General features: G+C 47.8%; 1 protein-coding gene across 5 annotated transcripts in view; it reads right to left on the bottom strand.

The window, feature by feature from the left end:
- LOC138759219 (ras-related protein Rab-37-like) overlaps positions 1 to 22,282 on the bottom strand; it is a 216,775-nt gene that overhangs the window by 59,727 nt on the left and 134,766 nt on the right. For 4 of the 5 annotated variants that reach the window (XM_069929299.1, XM_069929301.1, XM_069929300.1 and 1 more), the window contains one exon: positions 10,404 to 10,514. The exons of the other annotated variant lie outside the window; for it this stretch is intronic. In XM_069929299.1, the coding sequence (XP_069785400.1) occupies positions 10,404 to 10,511 (108 nt within the window). In that variant the 5' untranslated portion in view covers positions 10,512 to 10,514. The remainder of the gene's footprint in view (positions 1 to 10,403; positions 10,515 to 22,282) is intronic. 5 annotated transcript variants of the gene reach the window in all.

Genomic DNA, 22,282 nt, shown 5'->3' with positions numbered 1-22,282 from the left:
GCACATAACGAGTCAATGAGGGACGATTTAAAACAGTGTTTTCAACCTTTTTCTTTCCACCCACATCCCTCATTAATTACAGAGCACTGATGGCATAGGGAATGCTTAAAGTGGTCTGTGAGTGGGAAGAAAATGGTTGAGAACCACTGCTTTACCACTTTCTAGAGGCCAGTCCCAAATGACACGCACTCTTTGAAAGCATTAGGGTTGACGGAGAACAAATCTCACGGACACTCAAAGGGTAACAAGGTGGCCTTGAGGATATGAAGCAGTAGAGCATTGTAAAGGCATTGCCTGACTTGACAAATTATCACAACCCCCAAAACATATACGGATAGCAGTGCATTATTGAATATCCTATGCGATTTGGACTTCTTCATTCGAAAACAATCCCGTCAAACACAAACACCCTCAGCAAATTCCTCCAGGGAAAGGTTGTAGATGCTAGAATAGCTACAGCAGCCAAGGAAACTCTTATTAAATGCAGAAATGAATAAAATTTTGAAGGCGTTTGGAAATGCACTGAAAAGTTTGGTGAAACTCTCAAAGAAACCATCCAAGGCACAATAATTCTCATTTAAGGAAGCAAGAGTTCCATGGAGGAGAAAGGTGTCTCATTGATTGCAAGTCCTGGTGAATCAATCACCAAGGTGCCACTGGATCAAATTGCCAAAGACGGCCATCACATGTCTACCTATTATTTCAGTCTGGGTAAGGTTATTGTGGAAATGGAACCACGATTTAATGGTCATGACCAAGACCTACTTTGTGCAATCCTGATGCGTCACATGAGCACATGTTCCATCTCATTGTGGTGTTGATCTGGATTTTCTCAAGGCAGAAAAGCTTGTCACAGACCGCACGCATCCACCAGGTTCATAGGAAACTAGTGCTGTTGAAACTGTCTCCAAGAACGATCTTCACAGCATACTGCCAATCTTCAACAAAATCGCTGGTATCTCGGCAACCATTCTTGCTACCTCGTATTCTGTGGCATACTCTTTCAGCTGCCTCAGACAAATGAAGACGTATCTGAGGAGGTCAATGGGTCCGATGTGACTATACAGTGCGGCAATATGAAATGTTGAGCGAAAGTTGGCAAAAATGTTGACCAAATAATTGATATTTTTGCTGCTAAGAAAGGCCGAAAACAATATTTCTTTTCAATTTCATGAGGTGTGATTTGTGCTGAGTGTCGTCGACTGATAAAAAGGCTTTTTATTAGAAATTGGTACTTGTGTTTTTATCTGTGTAAAATTTTGGCCAAATAAACCCCTCTAACCAAAGAGTCCCCATATGCCCATGTCGGCAACTCAAACTCCAGATCGAGCCTCTGATATGATTAGGAACCCTCAGCACCCTCTCATATCCCGGTTCCGATACATAGTACTCCTTCAGCCAGTCTCCAGCAGCCTGCGGCCTGGCGCGAGCCCCTTGACCACTGTACCCAGCAGCCCACAGCCTCCGTGGGTCTTTCGCCTCGAGTCGCCAGGCTGCCCGCTTGTTTGTGTGGGCACTTCAGCCACAGAGCCCCTTGCTGGTCCACCGCCGTGGTCACCATCCTGTGGGTTGTCTCCCCTGATTCTCCTTCTCAGATGTGGGGTTGGGGTGGGCTCCCTGTTTTCTGGAGCCCAGTGCAAGTTCTCCACTTCCCCGGAGTCTGCAACCCCTCATCGCTGCTGATGACCATAGGCACCGCCATCTTGGGCCCAGACCCGACAGTTTTAAGTAAAACTGCTGCCGACTCCATTCATAGGCCAATTAAAGCCGGTGTGGAGCTGATGGCAGTTGAACTGGGTAGGATGGACCCTGCAGGAGTGCTATGACTCCGCTCCCCACTTTCTGCGGGAACACACCAGCGGCAGTGCTTCCGTTACAGAAGCGCCGTCAATATTGTTTTTAACCAGTTGACTTGCATTTTGCACAAGACAAGAAAAATGACCAGGAGCAAGCAAAAAAAATTGTTTGCATCTGATCAGTGCTTCTATGCCAAGGTGAACCAACCTCCATCATTGGGTGACCGGACAAAGGCTTCAGCAGATACAAGCAATGATTTGAACTTTGGACACCGGACCAGACCGTGATGCAGCCGGTCTGCACACTTTCCCCCATACCTCTGTAGACGTTTGCCAGGGTTTCCGGCGTCACACCAAACCTCCGCAATCTCGTGAGGCAGTAGAGGCGCTGACGTGCCTTCTTCATGAGGCCATTGGTGTGTCGGCCCCAGAAAAGGCCTGTAAGGGGTTTGTACCTTCTCCCCACGTCTGCATGGGTTTTTCCAGGGGGCTCCAGTTTCCTCCCACCATTCAAAACGTACCAGGGTTTGTAGGTCAATCGATTGGGTGCAAATTGATTGGCACGGGCTCCTGGGCCAAAATGTCCACATTTTAAAAAATTTAAATTTTAAAATTTTAAATTCAAAAAAAATAATTAAAAATTATATTTAAAAATGAATTTGGGGAGACGTGGATAGAATGATATCATTAGAACCTAAGAAGGAAAACCAAATGACAGCCTTCTTCTCTGAACCTCCCCTTCTCTCAACCTTACTGAATTGAACGCTGATGGACACAAGCACCAAGATTGTGAAAACCTTCGCTGCGTGGTTTCCAGGCAGATTGAGTACAATAGATCATGCAGTAGCTAACGTTACAAAGGAAAAGTTCAATTAAATCAGTGCAAAAGCAGCCTAATTTTGCGATTGAGAAATCTGTGCAATAGTCTTAAAAACAGCAGGGACAAAACTGTCATTGAATTTAAGTAGCACCTTTAACATTGAATTAACACCATCTACAAATTTGCTGACGATACCACGGTGGGGGGCTGTGTAAAGGAAGGGGATGAGTCAGCGTACAGGAGGGAGATTGAAAACTTGGCTGAATGGCGCACCAACAACCACCTCAATGTCACAACAGGGAGCTGATTATTGACTTCAGGAAGGGAAAGCCAGAGGTGTACAATCCAGTGATCATTGGGGGTGGGTGGGATCAGAGGTGGGGAGGGCGAGCAAATTTAAGTTCTTGGCAGTCACTATCTCGGAGGATCTTTCCTGGACCCAACAGACCAATGTCATCGTGAAGAAGGCACGTCAGCGCCTCGACTTCCTCGGGAGTTTTCCGGATTTGGAACGGCACTGGAAACCCTGGCAAAGTTCTACAGGTGGAAAGTGTGCTGACCGGCTGCATCATGGTCTGGTATGGCAACACCAATACCCCTGAGCATAAAGCCCTCCAAAATGTAGTGGACACAGCCCAGGACATCACGGGCAAAACCCTCCCCACTATCGAGAACTTCTCCAGGGAACGCTGCCATTGGAGAGCAGCAGCAATCATCAAATATACACAACACTCAGCACACACTCTGTTCTCGCTGCTGCCATCAGGAAAGAGGTATCGGTGCCACAAGACTCGCACCACCAGGTTCAGGAACAGCGGTTCGCCTTCCACCATCACACTCCTCCACGACAAACTCAATCAGGAGCTCGTTTAAGGACTCCTACTTCTCCACTGAATTGATTGTCTCTGTTCTCTCTGTACTGCTCAGTTTGTTTGCATTCATTATCTGTTTACAGTTCTTTATTTACACATTCATGCTGTGTATAGATTGTTTTTTGCACTACCAATTAGTGGCAATTCTACCGTGCCCACAGGAAAAAGGAATCTCAGGGTTGTCTGTGATATCATGTATGTCCTCTGACAATAAATTTGATTTGATTTGATAAAAGCTATCAGAAAGTCAGTGGCGATATCAGTCAGAAGTTGATCCTGTGGCAAAGAGGAGCTGTTGGGAAGGGTGATCAAAACCTCGGAGGTGGGATGTGTTTTACAAACTCACCACCTTCCCGCGATGGCCTGTGGCAAAGGGTAAAAATTCTCAGGCTGGTCCTGCACAGATAATGACAGAGTGGGACATTCCTGGAACTTCTGGAAGGGTAATAGATCATGGTGCCCCCTGCACTGATCCTGTTGGAATTTGAGGTCAATGGGACGGCCACTTTTTTGAATGCAGCAAGGGAATAAGATCGACGTCGGGGAGCTTTCGTCTTCCTTCAGGCCTCCATTACACACCCTTATGCATTCTTTCAACTTAATATTTCACCATTGATTGCCACGCATTAAGCCACCCAGGCTGTAAACCTCAGAATTGCCTCTCTAATCCCCCTCTTTTCCATCTTGCAGAATTAGGCCTCATCTACATGGTCAAATCCTTCAAATATATTGTTGTTTAACATGTGGCTTTCTTTCCCAGAACCTCTCTAAATCTCACTTCCTTCTTATTCCTCCTCTCCCTCTCTCTCTGTCCTTGCCTCACCCTCCCTCCCTTCCTCCCCTCACTCTCTTAATCCTCTATCCTTTCTTCTCCCTTCCCATCCACCCCTGCCTGCCTTTCCATTTCTACCCCTCTCTTTCTCACTCCCTCCACCTGTCCCCTCTCCCCTCTTGCTTGGGTGCAGCTCTGAGGCCCGCCACCTTGACAGAGATCTCGCCTCCCAACAAACTCCTCCTTTACCTCAGGATCAACTTCTGGCCCATATTGTCACTGCCTTTGTGACACTTTGTAAATTCAACGTTAAAGGCGCTACTCAAATGGAAATCTTTGTCGCTTTGGCAACGTCAAGTTGATTTAATTTCCCACCGTTGAGTTGCTGTTGAAGTGTGCGCCAAATGTCTCGGTGAGGACATCGCCCCGCAGTGACATTGCAGCAAATCTGTTGACAGCCAGCTTGGCTTCGAGTGAGACAATGATTTGTCCTGATCGCTCATGATTTCCCGTCCCCCTGTTCAGTTGAGCTGAGGACAAGGGACCTCACCTTTTCTGAGAGTGTCGAACCTTACACCATGGGGTCCCACCTTGTTTAATATCAAATGAACACTGATAACAGCACAATGAGGGCCCACTCCACAACAGTTTAATTTTTCATAACCTCACTCCCATAACCTCTATGTTTTTTTTTTGAATTCACATGCCTTTTGCATGTCCCTGTTGTAAACAGCCCCCACCAATGCATTCGGGGCACCCACGCTGCTTTTGAACCTCAGTCACTAAGAAAGATAAACGTGCATTATCGGAACTCTTGTTCTGAGTGAAAGTAAACTCTGACCCAGCAATGTTTCCCGCCTGGAATGTACAGTAATGGTGCGAGAAAGAACTTTAAAGTTTTCAAACAATGGTTTGGTGGCAAGGATAGCATAACAGTCAGCGCAACACCATTACAGCGCCAGTGACCCAGCTCGAGTCGGTGTTGCCTGTAATGAGCTTGTATGTTCTCCTCACATCTGTGGTTTCAAAATGTACAGGGATTGGAGATGAAGTTTGGAATTTAGAGGCAGAGCACAGGGCTCGTGGGCTGGAAGGGCCAGTTACCAGATGCCAAATATTTTTAAAAATTACAAATAGATGTCAAAGAGACATTTGAAGGGATGTCACAAGACATTAAGGTAATTGGTCGTTTTGGTTAATGGGCAACAGGAGAGTTGAATAGATGGGAAAAAAAAATTCTGGTTGTTTGCCTGCAGGGTGTAATCAGTGCCAGGGTCTGAATGTTCACAATCTGGACCAATAACTTAGATGAAAGGACCAAGTATATCCAGGTTTGTTGAAACAAAACTGAATGCCAGTGTGGGAAGGATGTGGACAAGGGCAGGCTCAGTCAAAGAGCAAGGACACAATTCATAGATGTAATGTTAGGTTTGGCTAAAAATATGAGAGGAGGGAATCTTTTAACTGGTGAGCGATCGAACCATGTTGGTCTTCCAAGAGCAAGCAGTCAGGTTTACTGCAACAGTAAACGTACCCTTTTGCATTTATATAGAGCATAGAACACTACGGAAATAGACCATTTGGCCAATCTAGTCCATTCCAAGTTATTATTCTCATTAAACTAGTTCCAGTAACCTTCACCAGAACCCTCCATACCCGTCCCATCCATGAACCGATAAATTTTCCGTAAATGTCAAAATTGAGCCTACATTGACTTCAGCTGGCAGCTTGTTTCACATTCCCACAGGTCTCTGTGTGAAGAAGGTCCCCCAAATGTTTCCTGTAAACATTTCACCTTTCCCCTCTAACCCTCTAGTTCTTGTCTCACCTCAGTGTGAAAAGCCTGGTTTTATCCCCCTCATCATTTTGTAAGCCTCTATCAAATCTCCCCTCATTCTTCTACACTCCAGGGAATAAAGTCCAAACCTGTTTAACCTTTCCCTGTAACATCCTAGTAAATCTTCTCTGCCCTCTTTCTATCTTACTGATATCTTTCCTGTAGTTCGATAACCAAAACTGCACATAATTCTTCAAATTGGGCCTCACCAATGTCTTATACAACTTTACCATTGCATCCCAACTCCTGGACTCAATGCTTTGATTTATGAAGACCAATGTGCCAAAAGCTCTCTTTACAACCCTGTCTTCCGATGATGCCACTTTCAGGGAATTGTGTCTCTGTATCCCCAGATCTCTCTGTTCTACCATACATCTCAGTGCCCGACTGTTCACCATGTATGGTCTACCTTGGTTAGTCCTCCAACATTGGTAAAACTGCATTTCTCATCCTGAGGTCCGTGGGATTGTTACAGGTTGTTCATGGCAAACAAAAAAAAAGTTTTGTTGTTTTGGTGGGAAGATTTTTGTGATTTTTTTTGTTAACCTTTGTTTTACATTTCATTTGTTTATTATAAGCAAATAAAACATAAATCAAGATTGTAAACTTGACAAAAAAAATCTCAAAAACTCTTACCATCCAAATGAAACAAATGGCCTGCTGGTGCTCTGGGAAGGGACTCGTGCTTCCCTGCCCACACCACACTGGCAGTCTGTGGGTTTGTGGTAGGGGGTTTGTTGTAGGGAATACCCCTGGTGGGTATGTGGATGACCAGAGGCTGAGGACCACTAGTCTGGAGGCCACACCTGGAATACCGAGTCCGTGTCTGCTCTCCTTACCTCGGGGCAGACATACCTGTGATAGAGGGAAGGCAGTGAATTCACGAGACTGGTTTTTTAGACATACGGCATGGTAACAGGCCATTTCGGCCCACGAGCCCGTGCTGCCCGATTAACCTACAACCCCTGGTACGGTGGGAGGAAACCGAAGCCATCGGGGAAAACCCACGCAGACACGGGGAATGTACAACCTCCTTACAGACAGCGCAGGATTCAAACCCCTGTCCCAATCACTGGTGCTTTAACAGCATCATGCTAACCATTCCTGGGGAGGGGACTTTGTCCAATGAGGGGAGATTAAGCTGACTGGGCTTGTACTCTTCAGAGTTTAGAAGCATAAAAGGGCATCTCGCTGAATGTAACCACATTCTCGTGGTTTGACAGGATGGGGAACTGTTTGCCTTAACTGGTATAATCAGTTTTGTCACAATCACAAAACAAGAAACTGGCCAGAAATGAGAACTGTCTTCATCCAGAGGACAGTGAATCTTTGTAATTTTCTTTTTTTTTTTTGAGGTCAATGAAACCTCAGTTTCCAGCTTCATATAAAGAAGAGTTTGGTAGATTTTTAAGTCAGGAATTATGGACGTAGGAGAGCAGTACTGAGTTACGATCAGTTGTAATTTCATCGAATGGGGGGAACAGACAAGGGCCCAATGGCCTCCTGTGGCTTCCATTTATTTTATTCTTGTGTGACTAGGCAATTGATGCATCAGGCTCTTCAATAAAACAGATCTTAGGGAGAGGGTGGTGAAGTAACGTGTGGTTAGTGCGATGCTGGTCCAGCGCCAGCGATTGGGGCCGGGATTCGAATCCTGAGCTGTCTGTAAGGAGTCTGTACGTCCTCTCAGTGTCTGCATGAGTTTTCCCTGGGGCTCTGGTTTCTTCCCACCATTCCAAACAGACCGGGGGTGTAGGTTAATTGGGTGTAAATTGGGCAACACGGACTCATGGGCCGAAATGGCCTGTTACCGTGCTGTATGTCTAAATTTACATTTGTAGGTCTAAAGGCCACAGTGTGGCAAAGTGATGAGGTGAGTTCTGAAATATTTATGTTACATTATATCTCTATGTATACGTTATTATACTGTTGTGTGTGTGTGTGTGTGTGTGTGTGTGTGTGTGTGTGTGTGTGTGTGCCCGCATGTGTGTGTGAGCGTGCACCATCGTCTGGAGAAATGCTGTTTCATATGATTGCACATGTACAGTCAGATGACAATAAAATTGAAATTAAACCTGAGGAGTTCAGTGAAAGGGCAAGTTCAGGGGAGATCTGTGGGACCAGGGGAAGATTACAGGAACACAGTGCGCCAGACTGTGATGGCGTTTTGAAATACCATCAGAATATTTAACCTGAAGCCTCTTCCTGCCCCAATCCTCATGGGCGTGTCTTGTGACAGAGTGAGGGAGAATCTTCCTGTCCCCCTCCACTCTCATTCCCTCAGCAATGGCCCTCCATAACTTCCCAGGCTGAGCAGTCACAGTCTGCCCCAGTGCCCTGCTCTCCATCACCTCGCGATTCAGCCGGCTTTGTACAAACCGATTTCTCCCCCTCTGCCGAGAAGTCGGGCCTGGACTCTCACACGTCTGCGTGGGGTGGCATGGTTGACATCGCGATTAGGCCAACGCTGCTACAGCGGCAGCGATCAGGAATGGGGCTGTCTGCAATATGTTCTCCCCACCCTCCAAAAACATATGGGGGGGTGTTGTAGGTCAATTGAGTGTAATTGGGCTGCAAGGGCTCGTGGGCAAAGGGCCTATGACCATGCAGAATGTCTCAATGTAAAATTTAAAACAGCCGTGGGCCGGGATCTAAATTAGGAGAGCTACAGCTTGACAAGGCCAATCGCTGGGTACATCCTGTCCCAATAGGGTTGTGGGTACAGGTGAAAGGGAGCAGCTCTGGGAATCCTCAGCACTGATGCAATGTCCTGATCATCAAGTCAAGTCACCTTTATTTATTGTTCATCCCATGCTCACATGGTAAAGATGAGGTAGCGTTTCTCCAGGACCATGGAGCAGACTTACATAAATATAAGTTAGTATAGAAGTTAAACACATTTAAAATATTAAAATGTATGCAGTAAAAGTCCATGGTACACTATCCACATATGTTCTGGGAGTTCAGGAGCCTGATGGCTTGGGTGGAAAAAGCTCTTGCCCAACCTGAATGAAAGGACCCGAGGGCTGCAGTACCTCCTACCAGATGGCATCCATTACACACCAGGCTAGACAGGTTCGGAAGGGCAAAACTGCCAAACTGGATCCGTGTTAGGTGGTATGTGAATCAACACCAGATTTTATTTGAAACATACAACATGGTAACAGGCCCTTCTGGCTCATGAAGCCCAGGCTGCCCAGATTACACCCAATTAACCTACCAACCCCGTACATTTCAGAGAGCTGCTGAGTATGGGCAGTGCCATCTTGGGCATGGACCTCCATGGGTCTGCCAATGTTCCGTGCCCAAGATGGGAAGGGGGTGCTGGAATTGCCGATGATATCCCAAGAAAGGAAATGCAAGGAGATAGTGCAGCCCAGGATAGGAAGGGCAAAATTCGAGCTCCAACCACTTGGGACCTTCCTGCTCACAGCTGATGCCTGGAAACGCTTGGGAACAATCTACATTGGGAGATTCCATCTGATGCTCTGGTTAGTCCCGACATTGGTCTGTTCGTTTACAGCCCAGCGAGACGGGGTGCAGTGGAGCCTCATTACTACCCAAAGCACAGCAGTCAGTTTACATCTAGGACCCTCTACGATCCATCCGGGAAATAAGAAGAAATAAAAAACAGAAAAGCTCTCACACAAAGCATGGGATAACCCCACCAAATGTGAGTTTGAAGCCCCAGGCACAGTGCATCTTTAAACAAACCCGAGGTTTAAAAAAAAAGCTTTTTGTCACTTGGTACAGTGGGAAGGGTCATCTTTAACATCACACAGCTGTGTATAAAGCACATGGACAGAGTATAGGACTGCAATCAGCACCAAGCAAGGGCAGAACGTCACCAATATTATGGTGTTCATTCAGAGCCCGATAGCTGCGGGGGGAGAAACTACCCATGAGCTATTGGTGGGCACTTTCACAGTCTTAAGCCGATGGGTGGAGGAGAGAAGAATGTGTCTGGGGTGCGATGGGTCTTTCATCATCAGTCGTTTAAAAAAAAGTCGCAAAATTAAAGTTGCTTCGGACACCAAGCCTGGGGGCTTCCCTTGGGATCTACCCTGTTCTCATTGGCTGATGATGAATCCATTTAGTATACCAAAAGATGAAGGTCTTTTAAGGTAAAGTCCCATCCCACTCCCACACCTGAATTCAGCTCTTTCTCACAAGCCCATCAAGATACCAAAATCACAGGGCTTTTTTCCTACAGTTTGGGGAAAGAGTCGAAACTCCTCAATGGGGCAGACTTAAAAAATATAAATCAGATAATGAAATATGCAGAAATCTCTGAGTGACATCTCACCCTGAAGTCTATTCCGACAGTGGCAATGTAGCTCCCTGCTAGAAAGGCTTGATCTTTGAACTGGACCAGGAAGCAGGTCTTGCCCACACCAGAGTCTCCAATTAACATCACCTACAATGTATGCAAAATCTCATTAGCACCTTCCTTAATGAATGAACAAAACAGTTATTCAACAATTCAGTTTAATGCAGGAAATCCAGCAAAGTTTAGGCAGGCTAAATATCCTTTTATAGTTTCCACAAATAAATACAGAGATCTCAGCAAAGATTCCCCTTCATATTGAATCTCAAAAGGAGGGCGTTGGGAGTCGCAGAGTCAGACATCGTGGCCACAGTCCCTATGGCCCAAGTCGCCCACATCAAGCAAAACATCCCACCTACCTGCGTTTGGCCTCTATCCCTCCAAACACATCTTATCCATGTATCTGTCCAACTATTTCTCAAAGGTTACAACAGCACCTGCCTCAACCACCTCCTCTGGCAGCCCCCTCCGTACACTCACCGACCGCTCTGTGTAAAATATTACCCCGCAGGCTCCTGCTAAATCCCACTCGCTCCTCAAACCAATGCCCTATGGTTATCGATTCCCCTGCTCTGGGCAAAAGTCTCACTCTGTTCTCCCGATTTATTTCTCTCATGACTTTGTACATCGGGCTGGTGGAGACTGGCTCGTGGGTGCCAGGAACAGGGAGTGGGATCCGCGTAGTTGTGGGACTCCTGAAGAGCCTCAGGTGATGTCAGAGTCCGATCATATTGCGGGGCGGGGGGCAGGAGGTTTGGAACCAGGGGCTAAGGAGGGAGACTCGCCGCCTGGAGCTCGGGCTCACCGCTGGACCATGCGGCTATGGGGTTACGGGGGCGGTGGCGGGGGGGGTGGTGCAGCGACACCAGAGGAAGTAATGGGATTCACAGATACTCAATGCCTCTGAGGGAATTCTCTTTTGCTTCTCTTTTATAATTTTTGTTTAAATTTAAATTTAGACCTACAGCATGGTAACAGGCCATTTCAGCCCATGAGTTCGTGCTGCCCGATTTACAACCCATTTTGACCTACACCCCTGTAAGTTTTGAACAGTAAGAGGAAACTGGAACCCCCGGGAAAATCCCATTCCAACACACAGAGAACGTACAAACTCGTTACAGACGGCATGGGATTCGCACCCCGGTCCCAATCACCGGCCCTGACCGCTACGCCAACTGTGCTTTCTCTTCTCGGTAGGGGCAAGTGACTAGTGGTACCTCTTACTGGGCCTTGCACCCAAAAGGTTTGGAGTGGCATAGTTAGCAATGGGGATAGTGTAAGGCCATCGCTGTGCCAGTAACTGGGTTTGAACCTGGCGCGGTCTGTAAGGGGTTTGTACGTTCTCCCAGCTTCTGCGTGGGTTTCCTCTGGATGCTCCATTATCCTCCCATATTCCAAAGACGCACAAGGTTCGTAGGTTAACTGGCGCATTTTTATAAAATTTAGACATAATGCACGGAGACTGGCCCTCTTGGCTCACAGGTTCGTACCGCCCAATTATCCTTCAGCCCACAGTACATTTCAAACAGTGGGAGGAAACTGGAGCCCCCGGGGAAACCCACGCAGGCAAAGGGAGAATGTACAAACTCCTTGCAGAGAGTGCGGGATTCGTACCCCGGTCCCGATCGCTGGTGCTGTGACAATGTGGTGCAAAGCGCTATGCCAACTGTGCCACCCTGGGGAGGAGGGGGGAGGGGCACAGGCTCAGGACACAAGGGCCAGATACTGTATGGCTAAATTTTAAAAATTAAGAAAAATATAAACTTATGTATGCATATGACAATAAAGAAAGCTTAAACACTTCCATATTTCCATACAAGGACACCATTTCATCCCATAGATGAAATTAGCTCACTAATTTCCCCGGGAATCTTTTCTCTGCATCTCCCCTTCGAGTTGTCCCAGTTCTACCACTCACTAACACATGCTTGGGGGAATTTCCCGAGGGTCAGTTAACCCAGCAGCCTGCAGGACGGGAGCTGGGGGACTCAGCAGAATCCCATGAGAACGTGCAAACTCCACACAGTCAACAGCCAAGGGAAGGATTTAATGCAGGTCGCTGAAGCCGTGAATCAGCAGTTTCTACAAGCTGTGGAACAGTGGCCACCGCTAGAAAACACAGAGCCGATTATGAAAGTTTTGCAGACGTTTGAGTTTCAGGATATAAATGAAATTTTGATCCCTTTTTTAAACGTAAGTATATCCTCAAGAACAGGAAGGATGACTCATGTCAATATATTATCTACAGAAAGCCTGCAGCCTTCTTCACAGGCCACTACTGAACCACCAGCACGATCAACAAACAAACAAGACCACTATCCTTGCCAAGAAGCTTTGCAAGATATTTCTAGCATGTTTTCTATATATTAAAAAAATTCAATGGGTGCAAAGGTAAAAGGATTGACAGAGATGTTTGAATCATGGTTAGCCATGCTTAAGGTATCAGAAGATGGGAGGGTGGCTGTCATTGTGCCTTCAGTTAAGAAGGGCTGCAAGGACAAGCCAGGGAACGACAGGCCAGAGAGCCTAACATCAGTGGGGGGAGGGGATTGTGAGACAGGGCTGATTCAGGATGGTCAGTATGGCTTTGTGGCTAAGGAGATGCTTCCTACAAATTAATTTGAGTTTATTTGAAAAGGTGACCAAGGCAGGTGGTGTGGGCAGGGCGGTAGATGCAGTCTACCTGGGTTTTTAGTAAGGCCTTTGACAAGGTCCCATTAAAACACATGGGATCCAGGGAGAGATAGCCAATTGGGTACAATTGGAGACCTGTGACCAGTGGTGTGCTGCAGGGATCGGGGCTGAGACCCCCAGCTGCTCATCACCTCCACTGACGACTGGGATCGAGTGTGTGTGCCATAGTTTGTATGTCTGCAGATGATGCCAGAATCAGTGGTGAAGAAGGTGATTGGGGTAACCCTTGATCAATTGGGAAAGTGGACCAAGGAAAAGCAGATGGGATTCAACTTGGCCAAGCGGGAGGTGTTGCATTTTTGGGAAAATGACATTGGGACGGGACGTACACAGAATGGAGAATGTTGTAGAGCAGAGAGAAGGGGGTGCTGGTACACAGTCCCCTGAAACTGGCAAAACGAGGGGGTGAAGAAGAAATTTGGCACACTTGGTCAGGGCACTGAGTACAAGAGGTGGGACAACCATGGTACAAATGTAGGAGTGCACTTCAGAAGGACATAAAGGGGACATGAGATATCTATGGAAGATACTGTGATTTGCTGTCTCTTTCTGCACCAAATCCAATGCAGTTAGGAGACAGCAAAGCTTCATTCCCAAATGAACTCAACGCCTTCTACACCCAAATTTAACCACCAGAACAAGGAAAAACCACCCATGTCACCTGATGATCCCCTACCCCAAGTATCCGACGATGATGTGCAGGCTGCCTCCAGGAGTGTTAACTCAATGAAAGCATCCGGTCTGGATGGAGTACCCAGCCGAGTAATGAAAGCCTGGGCCGAACAACTTACCAAGGTATTCAAAGATATCTTCAACATCTCAATCTAGCAGGGCATGGTACCCGACTGTTTCAAACAGGCCGAAATCATACCTTTGCCCAGGAGATGCTTGAGTTGATGCCTATCAGCTCCTGTCTGGCGACAAGAATTGGTTCCAATTTGCCTACCGCAGCAACAGGTCTACACCTCACTGGCTCTACACAAAATCCTGGAACACCTGGACAGCAAAGGCTGGTACACCTTTACTGACTAGCGTTCAAGTGTTCAGCGTTCAACACCGTCATTTCATCAAAAGCAAATCAAGACCATAACCCGCCTCTTGTACTCAGTGTTCTGACAAAGAAATCATACTAGTTCAGGTCGCCGAGATAGATGAGGGATTTCACTAAAGATGAACAAATATGTTTCTATGACCGGAGGCCTTGTGTTATAAGGAGAGACTGATACTTTTCTCCTGGACTGTTGCAGGCTGAGGGGTGATCTCGTGGGCACATGATAAGTGGTCATAGTGGTGGACAAATGGAACAAGCTGCCAAACGAAGTGGAAGAGATGGATATGATAAAGATGTGCAAAAGAAATGGAGACAGGTCCATGGATAGGAAAGGTTTAGAGGGATATCGGCCAAACGCAGGTGAAAGTTCGAGCTCAGGCAGGCAACTGGGTCGGCATGATCGATTTGAGCTGAAGAGCCTTCTTCCATGCCGTTCAACTGTTGTTCAGATTTGTGTGGGTCCCACAGGTTAAGAATCTGACCAAAGTCGAAGTACAAAGCACACGTTTATTTCAGGGATGCAAACGGGGCAACAGGGTCAATGTGCTAGGCAAACCTCGACACACAGAATACGCAAGGGGTAAATATACACCGGATAATGAGGGAGGAACCGACAGAGACTGGGGGAAATTACATGGATATACACATTCAATAGTTAGGATCAAGGTGATACTATATGTTCCCACCCCTTGACCAGTACGGACACGGCTCTTGCTACCTGACCTCGAGACTCACCCCAACTCAGTGTGAAAGGTGCTACTTACCTGGAGTCCAAAGAGACAGAACAAAGGAGCACATGGTCCTTTATAGTTCTGGAGGAAGTACTGGGGGGGGGGGGGGGGGCAGTCACACGGGGCAGGCTGGGCCCCATTGGCTGCTGTGGCCAATGGCTCGAAGCCAAGTGCAGGGGCTCAGCAGGGGTCAGCCAAGGTGATTCACCTGGGCGAAGGTCAGAGCTGAGTCCGGGCGGGCTGCCTGGACTGCAGCACCTGGTGATATAGGTGGGCCAATCGCAAGCCGTTCCACACTTTGACTCTAACTTCCTCCGTCCCCATGATCCAGGAAGATCAGAGTAACCTCCTCTGGCCTCAATACCTTTGTGATCACAACCATCCTCTGAACTTGCCCTGGAATTAAATTCTAATTTTACTTGCTCCCCCAGTGGATCTGGGGTCTTCAACCTCTGGGATCCCCGCTGTAAAGCACTCGGTCTTTAAACTGACTTCTTCAATCAAAATTTTGGTCATGCACATATCACCATTTGCCTGATATTACTCCTGGGATATCTTACTACGTAAAGCCATTATTGATATCTACGAGGTTAGTTAATAAAAAATGCACTGGAAGCTAAAATCCTAGCTAAAAGGATTTCCGTGATTGTCATTGATACCATGCCAGGATGTTAAGAAGGCCAGCTGGAGGCGAGGGTAAGTGAACAGCATGTGGGGATGAGAGGGCGTGAGGGGACAGGATTAACAGGGTTAGTGGAGAGCAAACTGGAGGCGGAGGGTGTGACAGCATGAGATCATTAGTGTAGGGGGGAGTAGCCACAGAGAAAGTTTGAGTGGAGACTGTTTGAAAGCCCTGAGGAGGTTTCCGGACCTTGCGACCATGGGAGGAGAGGCATATTAGGGGAGTACAGGGAGGGGGCAGGCAAGATGGGTTCTGTAGTTATGGAAGTGAAAGAAAATGGTGATGGGCAATAGGGGGAAAAAATTGTGGAAGCTGCATATGTTGGAATCTACTACGCAGCATAAGTTCGCTGGAAGAACTCAGCAGGTTGACCAATGTCAGGGGTGGGGTTGGGCTGGTAAGGGAATTGTTGATGTGTCTAATGCATGAGAAATGAGAGTGGAGGGAACCAGGAGAGCGGGAGGGGCTGGTGGGCGTGCAGAGGAGAGGGTGAGGGATGGAGCAGGTTGGAAGGGGGTTTGGAAGGGGTGGAATTCAGGGGCAGAGGCAGGTGGAAGCAGACAAAGGTGGTGGGAGGGGAGGATGAAGGTGGAAAACACCACCTGGAGGGTGACATGTGGTGACACAAAGGCATGAAAGTGAGAGTTTGAGGAGCTCTGGTTTGTCACTGAAGACTCTCATAAACTTCTACAGGTGGACCGTGGAGAGAATTCTGGCCGGTTGCATCACTGGCTGGTATGGAGGCGTCAAAACTCAGGATAAGAATAACTCGGCCTGCGACATCACGGGCACCAGCCTTCATTCCATCGAGGACATCAACATGAGGCAGGGTCTTAAAAAAACTCAAAAACCTCCCACCACCCAGGCCAGGCCCTCTTCACTCTGCTACCATCAGGGGAAAAGGTTCAGGAGCCTAAAGACGAGCACTCAATGGCACAAAGACAGCTTCTTCCCTTCCGCCATCAGATTCCTGAATAATCAATGAACCAGAGACACTGCTTTACCTTGTCTTTTTCTTGCACTATTTTATTTATTCTGTAATGTGGTTTATAGAAATATTTGCCCTGTGATGCTGAAGGAAAACAATGAATTTTGTGACATGTTCATCACAGTAAGATTTGATGGTGACATATAGCACGGCAACAGGCCCTTCTGGCCCACGAGCCAGTGCTCCTCATGTGACCTAATCAACCCACCAACCCAGTCCGTCTTTGGAACGTGGGAGGAAACTGGAGGTAACTCCCGTGGTCACTGGGAGAATGATGGAGAGCAGTTGGAACCAGGCGGGGAGGGGTCAGGTGGGTGAAGTGTGTGGTAGCTGATGAATGGAACTGGGAGGTGGAGGGGAACATATTGTGAAGGGGGAAATGTGGGGCTGGAAGAGGCATAAGGGACAGAAATGGGAGCACCAGAGATGTATTAGAGGGACAGAGGTAGAGGGGAACTCAGGAGGGAAGAGTTATACCATTGGGATGCTGACTACCCAGGTGAAATACAAGATGTGTGTGTAGAGCTCGTCGAAAGAACCAAAGACTTGTTGATCCAAACCAAGGCTTTTATTAGCAAAAGACCGGAGCTCTTCACAGGTGGCCGACCAGTCCGGAATGATCCGACCTGGCTAGGGACACAACCCTTTAAGGCCCAAACAATAGGTGTGGCTTAGCTCTCAGCCAATCGCTGTAAGCACAGTCCAGATACAGTAACTATATACACTATGTACATTGGTGATAGATCTGTACTATCACAGTGTGTCATCTCACCATGGCAGGGATCAGGGCACTGGTGGTTAAGGGAGCCACACGTTTAGCCATCAATTCACTGGCGGCTTTTCTGGGGGACAAATGTTGGACAGCCATTGCCTGAGGACTGAGGGGATGGAAAAGTGCACAGCGAATGACCATATAGGGGTGAGAGAGCACCACAGAACAGGCTTGTTCATTTCCCAGGGAAGGCCAGGCCTTGCCTTTGCTGAGGTGGCCTAGATTTGTTTTCACTGGAAGGAATGGCCGATTGTGTCTCCCGAAGCTGATGCTTCCACAGTCTGGCCCAACACAAACATCCTTTCTCAGTGCACTCCCTGATCGGCTGCCAAAATGTCAATGAAAAATCAATGGCGTGTCATCGTGACAACTGTGTATAGACTAGTTTAATCCTGTTATTTAATTCTGCCTCATTACTTTATGCACCATCACATCTTCGCCTTTCTATCTTGTCAGGTATGACAAGTGTAACTGTGACATTCCACCAATAACGCCCATGCAGAGAAGGCCAGGGTAGGCGGACCTCGTGCCTGTAACATGAGCACAACAGGAGCATTTGGGAGCAGGAATCGGGGTCATTTCACTCCACCACTGCCATCCCAATTCAAAATCTCCATCTCTCACCTACCCCCATCACTCAAATCTGCAGTGGCCTCCCAACATTCCCAGGTCACGGGCCGGCCCAGGCCGTCAGTCAGACCGTCCTCTGAAGGAGCAAAGCGGCTAGAACTACAGATGCAGAGTGTACAGGGCCCCTTCTCCACTAATGTATTCTCCATTTAAGGCCAGAGTGAAACACGATTGTCTGTAGGCACTGTAACTGCAGAAAAGACACAGAAATGCTAGAGGAACTCAGCAGGTTTCACAGCTTCCACAGGAGGGAAAGATATACTGTATAAACCAATGTTTCAGGCCCGAGCCTTTTTTGAAGGCCTGAAACGCAGGTTATATATCTTTCTCTCCTATAGATGCGGTAAGCCCTGCTGAGATTCTCCAGCATTTCTGTGTTCTTATATTTAAGAACACGAAAGGCATTGAAATGCAATACACGCACACCAACACACTGAACTTTTATCCTGATACCATCTTTCGTGGCCTTACAACAATGCTAATTTATCTATAACCAATTATGTCCTGGCTTGGGTCTGTTGCTGTTATACTATGATTGGCTGCTGCTGGCTGGACACGCCTTCCGAGACCGATCCTACCCATAACCCTTTGCACGGACACCATTTCACTCTGCCTCGATGAGGTTGACTGCTGTTCCAGCCTGCAGTTAATAAAAGCCTGATAGTTTCACAAGTTCGATCTTTTGTGATTATAGATTGTTGATGATAGAACAGGTGGCCCCCTGCAGTCAACCCGATCCCACAAAGAGCAGTGTGATAATAACTAGATTCTCCTTTCTTCATTGCTGATGGTTGAGGGCCAAATTTGAGTGGGTCCCTGGGGGAACTCCCCTATTCTTGTTTAACATAGAGGGCACAGATCCTTCCCTTCACCAGGAAAGATAGAGAGCATCTCTATGTAACATCACACCCAGATGCTAACTCTTTGGACGTGGCTGAATGCTTCGAACTCCTTTGTGGTTTTGGCCTGGAGAGAGGCCCCAGTCCTTTAGATCAGGGATCGTCAATCAGGGCTCGTCAATTTTGGTTTTGGCCTGCAGAGAGACCCCAGTCCTTTAGATCATGGCTCGTCAATCAGGGCTCGTCAATTGTGGTTTTGGCCTGAAGAGAAACCCCAGTCCTTTAGAACAGGGCTCATCAATCAGGGCTCATCAATTGTGGTTTTGGCCTGCAGAGAGACCCCAGTCCTTTAGATCAGGGCTTGTCAATCAAGCCGCTGCAGAGCAGATTTGGGATTGGTATGTCTGATCCACAGCAAGCACTCTATTTGTGTCCTCTTCCTGTGTTTCTCTGTGCTAACTCCACACAGACCTTGGGGGAGCATTGGGTAGGGGGAGGGGTGGGGGGGGGAATGAGAGATACAAAGGGTTGAGATATATATTCTCACTTGTCTGGAACTCGAGGTGATGTGGCTTTATTTACCACTTCCAGAATAATGGGTAGCTCAGTTAGCACAACACTGTTACAGCGCCAGTGACTGCAAACAGTGTTCGAATCCCACACTGTCTGTAAGGAGTTTGTACATTCTCCCCATGTCCATGAGGGATTTCCCTGGGGGCTCTAGTTTCCTTCCACTGTTCAAGACTTACTGAGGGCTGTAGGATAATTGGGTGTAAATTGGATGGCATGGTTTCCTGGACCAAAATGGCCTGTTTACCAAGCTGTATGTCTAAATTTAAATTTAATTAAAACCGTCCTTACTTATTTGTTTCTGGACCAAAGTGTTAAAGTGTGTGCGTAGGGGTGTGTGCGTAGAGGGGTGTGCGTAGGGTGTGTTTGTAGGGCGTGTTTGTAGGGCGTGTTTGTAGGGCGTGTTTGTAGGGCGTGTTTGTAGGGCGTGTTTGTGGGGCGTGTTTGTGGGGCGTGTTTGTGGGGCGTGTTTGTGGGGCGTGTTTGTAGGGGTGGGTATGGAGGGGTGTGTGTGGAAGGGTGGGTGTGTGTGGAGGGGTGGGCGTAGAGGGATGGGCATGTGCGTGTGTTGGGGTGTGCAAGTGTAGGGGTTTGTGAACACAGAATGAAGGGGTGGTGGGGAGTGGGTGAGACACGGAGTAGACAGGATGAGGAGTGGAAAGAGAGTAGCAGTTTTTGTGGGAAGAGCGTGTGTGTTAATTTAATTTATATTTACTGTTTGATATGCCTTATCATGCATTTGTGTAGCTGCATCAAGCAGGAATTCCAGTGTTAAATAAGTGAGTCTGCAGATGCTGGGGTCCGGTACAATACACAAACGTACTGGAAACCCCCAGCAGGCCACGCAGTGTCCATGGGAACTAAAGGATAACCAGCGTTTCAGACTTGGGTCCTCCATCAGGAATGTTGGTGCGTCTGTACATTGTAGTTTGTATATGACAGTAAATGTAGACATACAGCACGGTAACAGGCCCATTCAGCTCACAAGTCCGTGCTGCCCAATTTACACCCCATTAACCTGCAGCCCTGGTACGCTTTAAACAGTGGGAGGAAACTTGGAGCTTCTGGGGAAAACCCATGCTGACACGGGGAGAACGTGCAAACTCCTTTTAGACAGCGCGGGATTCAAACCCGGGTCCCAATCGCGGATGCTGTAACAGCATGGCGCTAACCGCTATACCGACCGTGCTGCCCTCGTCACCCATCTTGATGAAGGGCTTGTCCAAAACATTGGTAATGCATCTTTATCTTTGCTCTATAAAGGACACTGTTTGACCTGCTCCAGCGTCATGCTTTAACTCCTAATTCTCACTGAGATCGGGTGGACCGGAGAGGAAAGACATTATTGCAGGACAAGCTGGAAACTTGGAAAACCGTGACTGCAACATTTTAAAGTCTTCTGTTGAGCGTGGGAGACTTTTCCCGGTGGGTTTTTTTGCAAGCCCAATGGGACCTTCCCCACTGGTTATACCAGACGTGGCTCTGAGACTAAAGACAATGGTGCTGAGCCACAGTCAGGGAGAAACAGAAGTGAAGCCAGTAAACCAGCTGACAGCAGATAACAATGCTCATATAATAACTGCCAATTCTGCAAGTCACTGGGTGAAAACGTTCAGATACTGAAGCGGTTAGTCCATGGTCTAACTGTCTGAGCCAAACAATTAGGTCATTTCTGCAAAGGAACAGAAATAATAGCCTCTTCGCTGCGATGCCAGAGCCAGTACCAAAAGATGGCAGATCACAGCTTTGCTCAGCATTCCATTCCACGCACCAGGGCCTGGCCTTGCGAACGAAGATTTAGGAAGGCGGCCGTCTACGTCTGCTGCAAGCTCGCTGGTGGCTGACGAGACCAGCGCGGGACAGATTGCAAGGGAAACTCTGTTCTGGGTCCGGTGCTGCTGCTGTGTCACAGTTCTTCCTCTGTCTCCTTTTGCCCTCAAGGCCGGCCCTGCGTGCGCCCTCGAAAGAGGGGACAGACTGGCAAATGGTGCGTTGCCAGGCCGCACGATCGGAGGCTGGTCCAGACCACTGGCGATGGTCAATGTGACAGGCACCAAGGGATTTGTCCACAGAGTCCCTGTACCTCTTTTTTGGAGCCCCTCTGTCACAGTGGCCAGCGGAGAGTCCGCCATACAGCACAATCTTGGGCAGGCGATAATCCTCCATGCTAGAGGCATGCCCGGCCCAGCGTAGCTGTGTCTTCAACAGTATGGTCTTAATGCTGGTAACCTCTGCCTGTTCGAGGACTTCAATGTGGGTGATGAAGTCACTCCAGTAGATGTTGAGGATGGTGCAGAGGCAGCGCTGGTGGAAGCACTCAAGGAGTTGTAGATGGTGATGGTAGACGATTCTGAGCGTACAGGAGGGTGGTCAGTTGCACACACTAAACTTTGTGCCTTTCTTCAGATGTTTGTTCTTCCAGACTCTGTTGTATTGCGTGCAAATGCGCTGTTTGCCTTTGCCCGTCTGTCGTCAACCTCTTTTAATCGATCTTGGCATCTGACGAGATGGTGCACCCCAGGCAGCTGAACAGGCGGGCTGTCTTCAGCTCAATCTCACTCAGGGTAATGTGGGGAGGGCATCAGGGCCTGAAGAACTCCCTCACAACATGTTCGGGGTAGGGTGAGTTCCTTAGACTTTGCCAACACCCAGCGCAGGCCAGATGCCAATGAAAAGCATCAATCTTCCGCTGCGTGAAGGGATCCAGCACTCTCAGCCTGCACAGAGGTCTTGTGGAAAAATTTATGAGCTGTGAGACACTCCCCTCCAAGAGGTGATGATCCATTGGGTGGAGGTGGCTCAGCTTGTACAGCACATTCAGATAATAAGTCTGAACTGGGTTTGAAAGTGAGTGGAAGTTGAACGGCATCCTGAAATTTTAAAAAGGGGAGAAGAGAGAGA

This window comes from Narcine bancroftii, chromosome 3 (assembly GCF_036971445.1).
Source record: "Narcine bancroftii isolate sNarBan1 chromosome 3, sNarBan1.hap1, whole genome shotgun sequence".
Lineage (NCBI taxonomy): Eukaryota > Metazoa > Chordata > Chondrichthyes > Torpediniformes > Narcinidae > Narcine > Narcine bancroftii.
This window is presented reverse-complemented; position numbering and strand designations above follow the sequence as displayed.